At 45.9% G+C, this 12,762-nt stretch overlaps 1 protein-coding gene across 2 annotated transcripts in view; it reads left to right on the forward strand.

Moving 5' to 3' along the window:
* Positions 1 to 329: 329 nt before the first annotated feature.
* TTLL11 (tubulin tyrosine ligase like 11) overlaps positions 330 to 12,762 on the forward strand; it is a 249,861-nt gene continuing 237,428 nt past the window's right edge. For both annotated transcript variants that reach the window (XM_082625340.1, XM_082625341.1), the window contains exon 1: positions 330 to 1,059. In XM_082625340.1, the coding sequence (XP_082481466.1) occupies positions 415 to 1,059 (645 nt within the window). In that variant the 5' untranslated portion in view covers positions 330 to 414. The remainder of the gene's footprint in view (positions 1,060 to 12,762) is intronic.

Here is a 12,762-nt window from a genome sequence, read left to right on the forward strand (position 1 = left end):
TCTCCCAGGACCAGAAAGGGATTTCTTCAAACGGGGAGCTAATCCTTGAGAGCTTGGACTTGTCATGTCCATCATCAGACTGAGGTGCTTCCTGATGGTGGAGTTGCCTAGAACGGGTGAGGCTGTGCCTCCTCCATCAGACCGGGAGTTATCCCAGTGAGTGTGTACGGGGTGGGGGAAAGTGGGCTTCGTGTTTGAAATTGTTGTCTCTCCGGCCCAGCCCCTGGGCTCAGGAGCCCCGCAAGCGCCCAACGGCTTTCTGCCCTCAAGCTCAACTCCAGCCTCTTCCCTCCAAGTTCCGCGGGCTCAGAACGCCGGCGGGTTCTCCAACTGGGCGGGCAGAGGCCGCTTCCGCCCTCTTCCAAGATGGCCGCCTCCTCTGCGACAGGAACGGTCACGTGAGCACCCTCGCCTATGAGGTCCCTGGGGCTGGGTCGGCGATTGTCCCTTCCCGGGCCCCGTCCCGAGTCGGCGACTGCCCTTGTCAACCGGAGCCTGCGAGATCATGGCAACGGGCTCGGGCGGGGAGAGCGTGGCTGCGGCAGCTGCGGCAGCGGTGGCAGTTTGGTCGCTGGCCGGGCCGGCGGAGCGGCGGCGGCAGCACTGGCGCTGGCACCGGCCCTGAGCACCATGCTGCGTGGCAGACCCGAGAGGGAGCTGGAGGCCTGGTGGGAGGCGGAGGCCGTGGCCGCGGCCAAAGCGCATGCGGCGAAGGAGCAGGTCCGCGTGGACCCGGGCGCTGCTGGGGAGCCGGAGCGCAAGGCGGCGGAGGAGCAGCCCCAGGAGCCGGCCCCGGCGCAGCCCCGCGCGGCCGAGGAGGGCGACGCCCGCGTCCCACCGCCGCCTCCGCCCACGCTGCCCATGTACCAGGCGAAGCCGGTGTCGGCGCAGGGCCTCTACCCGCACGGGAAGTCCAGGAGCAAGAGCCGTAGCTGCAAGCGGAGCTCGGACCGGTCCGAGGAGTACTGCTCTCCGCGGCCTGTCACCGTGGACAGCTCCAAGGCCAGGACCTCCCTGGACGCCCTGAAGATCAGCATTCGCCAGCTCAAGTGGAAGGAGGTGAGGCCCGGCCCGGCCGCGTGGGCACAGGGGGGTGGACCGGACGACCTCAGAGGAGACGGACGGCCCAGGCCAGGTCTGAGGGCCGAGCTCCTGTTGTGCGCCACGCTTGTCAGCCGCAAACTGCTCATCCTTCAAAGCCTAGCCCCCAAGTCACTTCCTCAAGACGGCTCTAGACCCCTCCAGGTCAAGTTAGCCACTGCCTCCTCTAGCTCCCCTGCAGCTCCGCTCCAGCTCCATGGTCTCCAGCCATCAGCGCTGGCCTTCCCACATGGTAGATATTTGTTTATATGTCTGCCCCCTCCACCAGTTTTTGAGTCCCCGGAGGCCTGGATCCTCTCTCTGTCTTTCACTTCTTCCTTAAGTTATATTTGTTTAGCATTTACTGGGTGACCCTCGGGGCGCTTGAACCGTTTGTACTTCGGAGGCAGGCAGACCCTAGTCTCAGCGCCCTGCCACTTAGCTCTGTGACCTTGAGCAAGTTGCTTCACCTCTTCAGTCTATTTCCTCCTCTGTAGAGTGAGGCTAATAAAACCTATCTCATAGTTTTCTTAGTATTAGAAGACTCGCCGCTTATTGTAGTATAGCCCAAGTGTGCAATAAATGGTAACTAATCTTACCACCTACTCCTCTCTCTCTTCCACCATCATTATCACCATCACATCACCATTAGCATCAGTGTAGGCACTGTGTTTTATGTTTCAAGGCTTGGCTTATAGCAGGTGTCAGGAGGTGGTGGGTGAAAGGGTGAATGAAGGAATGGGTTATTTGTCTCTGAACTCATTTTAGACCCGGTCGGGGTTGGGATGAAGCACCAGTGACATCCAGAGATATCTGTTGCCGTTGGCGGAGTGGATAAAGCCATTTGACTTTATTTGCAGCACCTAACGTTATTTAATGTGCTTTGGGGAGTGTCAGGATTGTGGTTTGGGGTAGTCGCATCTGGAGGCTTGGACCCAGATGGTCTGCTGATGGTACAGGATCTGTAGCAGGCAACGCGAGGACACAGGTCCTTAGCCCTGGGTCTTAGCTATGGTAGAAGTTCAGGAATGGTTTAATGAAGTTGGAACATGCAGAGAGATGGCCACAGAAAGGATTGATGAGGTCAGAGGGCTGATATCCCAGCAGAAGGGGTCATGTGGTTTGGAGGGCAGTCACGAATCAGGCAGGGCAGACTTCCAAGTAGGGAGGTGTTAGCCATTGGGAAGTCTGATTCCAGGGGTCAGGGCCCCCCAGCCTTGGGGCTTGGGGTTCAGGGGAGGACTTTGATGCCTATGAAACCTGGAGAAAGTGAGGGAGGCTCCCAGTACTAGGTGTCTGGGTTTCGGGACAGGGTCCCAGGTCCAGACCAGAGATATGAGGACCAGAGCAAGATAAACTTGGAGAGCCTATCAGTACTATAGTCCTAATGAAGGGAGGACCCAGGAACTGAGACCAGGCCACAGAATTAAGGAAGACTGATTGGCCCAAGCCTGTGCTTAGCTTAGCCCTGGGGAGGAGAGAGATGCAAAACTGGCCAGATCTCAAGTGATGGAGCCACACGGACTCAGAAATCAGCAATCACACATGCTGGGCCAACTTCATTCACTCATTCCGTAAGTGTCCATAGTGTCCACTATGGATGTTGGGCCCTGCGAATCAAAGATGCTTAAGATGTAACCCTTGCCTTCAAGGACCTCCAAGTTCAGTAGGAGGTAAGACACAAGTAAAGAAATCATTGCAGTAGTTACAGGGCCTTTGCTACTGCTTCTTGAAATGCTCTTTTCCCAGCTATTGGCATGGCTTACTCTGTTACTTCAGATCTCTGATCAAATGCCACCTCCTTGGAGAGGCCTTCCCCCAAGATCCCTCCACTCTTCTTTATTTTTTTTTTCATAGCACTGAACTCTAGTGACATTATATTTTGTATTGTTTATTGTCTGTTTCCCTCAGTAGAATGTAAGCTCCATGAGGACAGGGGCAGCCTGTATCTACTGCTGTATCCTCAGGTGCTTCGCACATAGAGGTGCTGAATAAATATTTGTTGACTGGATGAACACCTTATGTGATGAGCGTTTCTCTGTGTAAAGGCATACATGCTATAGGAGATAGAGGGGGGCCATGTCAGGGCCAGGTGCTGGAGGAGAGAGCCCTGAGCTGAGTTCTGAGTGCTGAGAATGAGTTGGCATTATGTAGGGGTCGTCGACTTTGGATCCCTGGCCGAGGGAGTGGGATGGACCAAGCAGAGGTGCATTTGGGGCTTTGCAGGTAGTTCAGTAGGGCTGAGTCATAGAGTCGGGGGCAGAATGGTGAGAGAGGGGGCAGGAGGGGTGAGCAGGGGTCAGATCGTGTGCTACACTGTGGAATGTGGATTGTTTTGGAAGCCTACATGAGCCACTACAGAATCTTAAGTGTCTTCTGTTTATCTGCTGTGCTACTTTGGCAAGTGAGTTAAATTCTTTAGGCCTCAGTTTGCCTGTCTGTCAAATGGGGTTGGGTCAGTGGTTCCCAGTCTCCTTGCTGCTGTAGCCACATAATGGTAATGTGAGTCTGTGTGTGGCCCTTGCACAGGTGAACCCGGTGGGGTGAGCAGTTTACAGGGCGCTACCTGTAACTGCCTCCTCCAGCCCCAGTCCTGCCTGTTCTGCTCAGAAAGCGTGTTGGCATGTAAGTGGAGATGCTCATTCTAGTAATTTTAAAACATAATTCACTCACAACAAGACTTTACTCTTAGACGTGTGATTATTTAAGTAGTCACGCTTCCCTATTCGTCTGTGAGGTCCCGAGGACAGGAGTGGTGTCTGACTTGCGTCCCTGATGCCCAGCAGATGGCGGGTGATCCATAAATGAATGAATGACTGACTTGCAACAGAGCTCACATCTCATCTTGACACCATAGAATGTGGAGTTTGAAAAGTGCCAGACTGGGTAAACTTTGAAGTTCCTTCCAGCTTTAAACAATGGTCATGGTATTCTTAGTACCTACCACAAAATTGGCTGCATGACAAGTAACATATATGTAAACTGGGTACTAACAAAATGTAAACACAGCCTCCCCAGGCCTCAGTTTCCCCATCTGTTACAGGGGTGCTGTTGGAAAAGGTCACCTCTAACGCTCAGCACTGGTATTCTAGGAGCAGGAAGTCTGCTGGGGGCTGGGTTGCAAGGAACTGAGCTGCAGTGTCCCTTGTATGTCATGCTTTGCTGTCACTGCAGGATTTGGGAGTCCCTAGCTGGCTGGCTTTGGCACGAGTTGGGCAGCAGCCCAGGCAAGAAATAAGGTTATGAGCACCAACCAGTGTGAAAGCTCTGTGTCTCCTTTTGCGAGTGAGTGGGAGGGGCTCCACCATCGGGCTATTCAGCAGGGCAGCGCTCAGCCAGCATGGGAGTTCAGACGTTTGCTCAGCTACAGGCCACAATCTCCCTTCTTTCTCCACTCTTCTCTTTTCTGCACACACTTAACGACGATAACGATAACAGTGATAATGAACAGCAACTATGATGAAGCCTTCCACAGCCCTTCCCCCGTGCCAGGCACTCTTCTAAGTGCTTTACATGTAGCCAAGGAGTTGATTCTCCCAACAACCAATAAAATAAATGCCCTTTTGTCTCCATTTTACGCAGGAGGAAATCGAAGTACACAGAAGTTAACGTGTTCAAGGTCCGACAGCTGGTAAGGGGCAGGGCTAGCATTTGAAACAGGTTTCCACTTGAAACCAGCCTCCCATTCTGTGCCCTTCCCACTGCTCCCTGCTGGCTGATACTGGCGGACCCTGGGTCAGGGGTGGCATAGGCGTGACAAGTCCCTCCTTGCCCTCCAGGGATAGACGTGCATACAGACAATTGCAGTCCAGCCTGGGAGTTGAGTGGGTAAATGGCATTCCATACAGAATAGGAGCAAAGGCGGGGAGATCCGGTTTTATATGCAGGATGGGGTGACGGTGGCTTAGAGAGCGTGTGGAGAGCAGAGAGAGATGAAGAAGGAGGCAGGTTGGAGGACGTCGAAGGCCATGCCGAGAGGCTTGCACTTCTGGCTGAACATAATCTCAGATTCTTGCCATATATAGACCGAGCTTCCCTTGCCCACTCTGCAGTCTCAAGGGCCCCACGCCAACTCTCTGAAATGATTCAGTTGTCAGTTGTAACTCCAGTCAGGTCTAATGCAATGGGCCCACCGTGCTAAATTTGTTTATCAAAGGACAGTTCACAAATGTTAGCTCTGTAAATTTGTAGGTAAGACCAAAGTTTATTCTAGAAGAGCAAAATCATGTTTATAGAGTCAGCGTGAGAGGGATGGTTTCCGGCTCATAGTCGATGTTCAATAAATATTTACGGAATTGTATGGTCCTCTTCCAATCGTGTGAGCCTCTCTCCCCCTCTCCTGTATATTCTTTTTGCAGTTCTGACACCCTCATTAGAGAAAACCTTAGGGAAAAGACACCATGGAGGATAGATGCCACTGTTGTTGCGAGCTGCCCTCCTTGGAGATGTCGGTTGTGTATATGTGCGCAGTGGTGCCATGGACACCAGCTAACGTGAATGAGGGCACTGAGAGATTTGACAGAGGGACCTTTGTTGATAATAGTTGGCATAAGCCCCATCCCAAGATCTGTTACAGTGTGAACTCTTTGTTTGAGAGTGTCCAAATCAAGTGCTGTTTTCTGAAATGTATCCAGCCTTTCTTTCTTCAGAACATATATATATACTTACGCTATCATCCTATTTATAACTTGTACTATGTTAGTTACTGTTTATGAAATATCATATTATGTGCTAGGCATCATTCTAAGTGCTTTATACTCATTAAAACTTGTGTAAAATGTTTATTATGGATTATTTAATCCTCACAGCAACCCTCTGAAGTGGATCCCCTTATCATTTCCAATTTACAGATGAGGAAACTGAGGTTGAGAGGAGGTTAGTTCAGGGGTGAGCCCAAGTTCACACAGGTAACAAGTGGCCGAGCCATCCAGGGCCTGTGCTTGTAGCCAGGATGCCATCCTATACTGTCTTCTTTGCTAATCCTTTGCTGAAATCCACCCTGCAAGGAGTTACTCTATTTTCATTATTCCCAGATAACCATTGAAGAAACTGAATTGGGCACAGCAAGTAAGTGGGAGGGTCAGGGTTCAAACAGTCTGTCTTGTTCCCAAGCCCACTTTTCAGTATGTTTTATCATCCTCCACTTCTTAGCCCTCCCATTCCTCATCTGACTCATAACTCTGAAATGGCAGTGGTGTCACTTAGAACCAGGAGGGTGATATTGCAAACAGGACTTAACGTAAAACACATTGAAATGTATCCTGCCTGGCAGAGGGAGCATTTGGTGTCTGCACCTTGCAAATCCTATCTCATTGCTGCCCACGAGGGAGAAGAGATTCTGGTGCATCTGACTTGCCGAGTGGCCTTGCTCCTCTGCAGGATGTGAGCCTGCTGCATGAACTGCTGTGTCTCAGACTCTTTGTGGAAGAAGGCAGATTAGAAAATGAAGAACTGTGTAGTTTAACATTCCTCCCTTTCTCATTTTAATGATAGTCATCGCGAGATTTGCTTTCCATTTTTTGAAAACAGCCTTACATTTAGGGACGGTTTATAACCTACTCCATCAGATGTTTGCCTTCAGTAGACACGTTATTTTAACGCCTAGTCCACTAGAATTTTTCCTTTGCAAGTTAAGCTTGTCACACCATAAAAATCACAATTCACTGCCACTCTTATACAATATATATAATAGATTCATGAATCCACACTAATGCCTTAGAGTCCTCTAAAAGATAGTAAATTCCAGGAGCTCATATTCAAGTTCTATAACTACTACAAATAAAAATATTGGTTTTTAAGCAGGTGTTAAAATTGTGTGAGCAGTTTTCTGTGTTATATAAACATGCCCTCTGTTGTAAATAGCCTCGATTTTCTTAGCATTCTGGGTTCTGGTTTTGTATCAGCAGAAGTTGAGTGCAAAAATTCAATCATATGTTTTCTTTTTCTTTTAAATCTGTTCCTTGAAAAGAACATATTGTGAAAGTAATTGGCCACTCTTTTAAGTGGCTTCTCTAGTGTGCAAGTATTGTGTTCCGGAGCTGGTGTGGACTTTGAATTCAGACAGATGAGTTAAAAATGCTTGCCACTAATTACTTATGTGACCAAGCCAGTTGGGTACTGCATACAGAACCACTCTGAGCGTTGATTCTTCATCTGTACCAGTGGGCTAGTGATGCCTCTCTTGCAGAATTCTTGTGAGATTAAATGAGGGGATGTATGTAAAGTGCCTTAACCCAGTGCTTGGCACATTGTCTGTATTCAGTTAAGGTTACTTTTCCTTCTATTGGGTAACTATAGACATTGATTATTTGATCTATATATATTTTTAAACTAGAAAACAACTAGTATAGAATTTCATCTGCGTATATAGGTTACTGGTTAAATAGACATGACCAGCTCATTTGAATCATTTAACAAATACTTTGAGGCCTACTTTGTGCCAGGCTATATTTGGGTTCTTGGGATACAGCAGATAACAAAACCACCCAGAGACCTCTGCAGGATAAGGGAGAGTTAAATTTTTTGCATGAATGTCAATGTGATGTATTTTAGGTTTAAAAGTTTTTAAATAACACTGATTTAAAGTTCCTTTCTTTTACAATCAATTATACTTTTAAGGTTTCACGAGTTCAATTGAATTTTTTTAAATTTATTTTATTTTTAAATTTATTTTTGGCTGCATTGGGTCTTCATTGCTGTGCGCGAGCTTTCTCTAGTTGCGGCCAGCGGGGGCTACTCTTCGTTGTGGTGCGCGGGCTTCTCATTGCGGTGGCTTCTCTTGTTGTGGAGCATGGGGTCTAGGCACGCGAGCTTCAGTAGTTGTGGCATGTGGGCTTAGTAGTTGTGGCTCTCGGGCTGTAGAGCGCAGGCTCAGTAGTTGTGGCGCATGGGCTTAATTGCTCCGTAGCATGTGGGATCTTCCCGGACCAGGGATCGAACCTGTGTCCCCTGCATTGGCAGGCGGATTCTTAACCACTGCGCCACCAGGGAAGCCCCTTAATTGAATTTTTTAAAGCCTCTATTCTGGACCTGGTGCCTGTCTCATCATAATCTCGTATATTAACTATATATGTCACCATGGGAAATTTACTTTAGCTATTCAAGTGACATCAGTACTTAACTTTTGTGTTCATAAAACAAATAAGGAGGTTGTTGATGTGAATGTATCCGTTAGCTGTATAGAAGAGAAGCAGATCCCCTGGGCTGACTCCTTACTTTCATCCCTAAGCAGCCCTCTCCACTGACCCTGGAAGGTCCATACCAGGTATGGGTTTGCATCTTGGCTCTGTGACCCTGGACAAGTTCCTTTACCTCTCTGAGCCAAAGGTTCCTCATCTCTAAGAATGAGCATAAAACCATGGTAGGCTTGTGAGGATTAATTCTGAAAATCTTTGAAGTGCCCGGTGCTTTAAAGTAAGAATACCTGTTGGTTTGGCTTTCCCTCCAGTGAATTTCTATGACACCTTAATTCAATTTTATAATAGAAAATTGATTGGTGTGAACAGGAAAATAACCTTGCTGTTGCTTTAATCAGTTTGGAGCCCCTCCTTCCCACGTGGCTGCTCCTCCACAGCCCAGTCACTCCCTGAGATCCCTCCACGAAGGCTGTGGTTTTGTCAGAGAGAGCGATGGTCTTGTTTCTCTCTTCCAGGTGGACTAACATCTCTCCTTCCGCATCACCTCAAATCGGGCCCTGCCTTAACAGCTGCCTCGGCCGCCATTTGTGTACATGTTTGTTTCTCTGGGTGTTTTGGAACCGTTATCTAGTAATTTTTTTTTTGCGGTACGCGGGCCTCTCACTGCTGTGGCCCCTCCCGTTGCGAAGCACAGGCTCCGGACGCGCAGGCTCAGCGGCCATGGCTCACGGGCCCAGCCGCTCCGCGGCATGTGGGATCTTCCTGGACTGGGGCACGAACCCGCGTCCCCTGCATCGGCAGGCGGACTCTCAACCACTGCGCCACCAGGGAAGCCCCGTTATCTAGTAATTTTTATAAATGCTCCCTAAGTCCTGGCGGGCATTGCTGACAGCTCCTTCTCTTCCCCCATCTGCTTCTATGTCATCTGAGTAAAACCTTCGCATCCTTATTGGAGCTGGAAGAATAGGGCGGTTTGTCTCGCGTGCTGTCATCCCTAAGTATAGTGTTACTTTTCAAAGAAGCCCTTCAATCTCTCTGCCTAGAACTCTTACAAAGGCCAGTTTTCATATTTTGTTCGTTATGGTCACAGGGGGATTTTATTTCTCTTTGTGTCAGAACTGTGGTTATTGGAATTTTAAAAAGTAACAATGTAAAAACTTCTGGACATCTTAGATTATTTACAAATACCTTTTGTTCAAATTCCAAAAACAATATGTGCTTATGAAAATTTATACAATTCCCAAGTATGTAAAATAAAACCCCAAAGTCCCTCCGACCCCATTCCCTGCCCTTCCCCTCTCCCATTCTCATTCTCCTCTTAGGGTAACCCCAAGATTACAGTTTGGTATGTACCTTTCCAGATTTTTTTTTTCGTATTCCTATATGTATCAGGACCACTAAATTGTGCTGGAGTATCAAACAACCACAAACTATCAGTGGCTTACTACAACAAAAGTTTCTTTCTTGCTCCCACCTAGGGGGTTGATGAGATTTGGGATGGAGGTGGGCGAGAAGGGGCTCCCGCCATCTTGGTTATTCAGAGACCCAGGCTTCCAGCTCAGCACCTGCTTCAGTGAGTCACCGAGAGGAAGGGAACGTGATACATTCTGCACTGGCTTTTAAGCCTTCTACCCCGAGGTGATTCTGCTCACATTTCATTTGTCGAAGCAAGATACATAGCATGGTGAACTTCAGAGGGGCTGGGGCATGCAGTCCTACCATGAGAGTGTAAAGAGGAGAATCAGAACATCCCGCTAATGACCACCAACTACACATCATATGTACACATACAAGAGATACATATATAGTATATAAATAGAAATAAAAACAATTTTCATTTTATTTTAAATGCTGACATTGTACAATATATATGGTATTTGGCAAGTTTTTCTTTAGCAATACCTCATGGACATCTTTCTCTGTTAGTACATACGGATTCATTTCATTTTAATAACAACCAAAGAGTCCATTCGATGGATGTACCACCATAAAATGTATTGATGGATGTGTTTCCATATTTTTTGTTTGCTGTTACAAAGAATGGTGCAGTAAACATCACCGTGTACAAATGCTTCTGTAGGATAAATTCCTAGGCATTGTTGGGTCAAAGGATACGTGTACTTTGTATTTTGATAGTTACTGTCAAGTTGCCGCCAGCAGTGTTTGAAAGTGCTCGTCCATGCATGTCCTTTCCAGTGCTGCGTACTGTTAATCTTCTAAATCTTTGCCAAACTGATAGGTAAAAATATGTGCTTTTAATATACATTTTTGTAATTCTCATCAGGGTTTGGCTTTTTGTATACATTTTTTAGTCATTTGTACTGCTTCATCTGTGAAATGCCTAAATGTGTTTTTGTTCATTTATCTTTTGGGTTGTTTATGTTTACATTTTGTATGTTTATGTTTTTCTTATTGGTTTGTAAATATTATGGGTAGTTACTTTTTGTCTCATTTGTGTTGTAAATCTTTTCCCCCTGTTGATATTTAAACATCTAATAATCATTTGCCTTGCGTGATCTACATTATTATAATTTAAAACATTTTTTTCTTGCTATTTACTAAAAGCAGTCTTTATTTATTATTGACTTAGCTTAAGAAGGCAGAAGAAACATGCAATTCTGTCTTCAGGTACTATTAAACTCCTAGAGAATTAAAGGGCAGTGTGGAGGGCCTTAGAGTCTTACATTTCCAGGAACTAGATATTTTATGTGGAACTGTCACATATATTTATCTAAGTTGACTTTTACGTTGTGCAGTAAGCATGGTAGACCTTATTGTTTCTGTTTTACAGATGTCAGTGTGGTGTGGAATTAGATTTGGGTATGAATCCCCACCACTATTTGTTCTGTCACATGGGGCATCGTGATACTTATTTTGTACGCTTGGTGTCCCATTTTAATAACATATGTAACCTGTATTCCAAAGTCAGAATGCACTAAGTATGTGGTCTGTTTCACCTTTCCCACCATTCAAGGGTGTTAAGTGACACACAGCTCAGAACTTGAGGGTAGTGTCCTGGCTCTCAGGCCATGTCTTGTTACAGTGGATCATACTGTTTCTCTAAGTAGAGTATGATTTCCTGGCCCTTAGAAATAAGACCACTGGAAATTAGTGTTTACTGAAGGCATTCAGTGCAGGACTGGGCTTTGAGCCTGGCCGTTAGTTTTATTTAAAACCACATTTATCACTTATGTAAATAATCCTTGGGGACTTCCCTGGTGGCGCAGTGGTTAAGAATCCGCCTGCCAATGCAGGGGACGCAGGTTCGATCCCTGGTCTGGGAAGATCCCACATGCTGCGGAGCAACTAACTCCGTGCGCCACAACTACTGAGCCTGTGCTCTAGAGCCCGTGAGCCACAACTACTGAGCCCGCGAGCCACAACTACTGAAGCCTGTGTGCCTAGAGCCCGTGCGCCACAACTACTGAGCCAGCGCTCTAGAACCCGTGAGCCACAAATACTGAGCCCGTGTGCCACAACTGCTGAGCCCGCGTGCCTAGAGCCCGTGCTCCACAACAAGAGAAGCCACCACAATGAGATGCCGGCGCACCACATAGAAGAGTAGTCCCCGTTCACCACAACCAGAGAAACCCCGCATGCAGCAACAAAGACCCAATGCAGCCATAAATAAACAAGCAAACAAACACACCTATTAAAAAAATAATCCTTGTACATTGTTTAAAATATTAAAATTTTGCAAAAAATTGAAAACCCCATTTGTAATCCCACCACTGAGTGCAATGACTGTTTTTTTAAAGGTTTTAATATTTAATTAAAAACCCAATTAAACAATGAAACGTTATTATTAGTAACTAAAAACAATTCAAACCCCTAAATATTTATAGTGCTTGTTTTGCAGTGGTGGGATTCTCTCTCTCTTTTTTTTAATCCGTGTATTTTATTTTATTTTTAAGTTGAAGTATAGTTGATTTACAATATTAGTTTCAGGTGTACATCATAGTGATTCAGTATTGCAATGACTTTTTATTTTGAAGGATTTCATTTCAGTATTTCTTCTAGGCATAAATTTTTATATTTTACAAAGCTGATATAATTTTGTTATATTAACATTAATGCCCACATTATAATTTAAACCTTTTTCACACTATACAAATTTTTCATAAATGTCATTTTAATTGCTTCCAAATATCTCAGTGAAATATTTTTCATTATTTATTTTCATATTATTAAATGTTTAGATTGATTCATTTTTGAAAAAATTTGTGGTTTACTTTTTTCCCTATATTTCACATTGATTTAAGACAACTTTCCAGAAATGAAGTAATTAGGTTAAAGGGCATATACCTTTTAGGGCTTTGGAATGTATTGCCAAATTGCTTTCCAAAAAAGTTGTAGCAGTTAATATGCAACAGTGTATGAGAGTTCCTGTAAGTGCTTGCTTTTGAAGAATACAATGACAAATATTGGGGAAGAGAGTGAAATAAATGAATCTTCTCTCTGTCTTTAGCAAATCTAATTCTAATAATCAGTGCCTAGCTCAGCGCAGGGCATTTTGACATGGCTATTTTGGTGTAGTCATTACATC

This window comes from Mesoplodon mirus (genome assembly GCF_964341445.2).
Source record: "Mesoplodon mirus genome assembly, chromosome: 1".
Lineage (NCBI taxonomy): Eukaryota > Metazoa > Chordata > Mammalia > Artiodactyla > Ziphiidae > Mesoplodon > Mesoplodon mirus.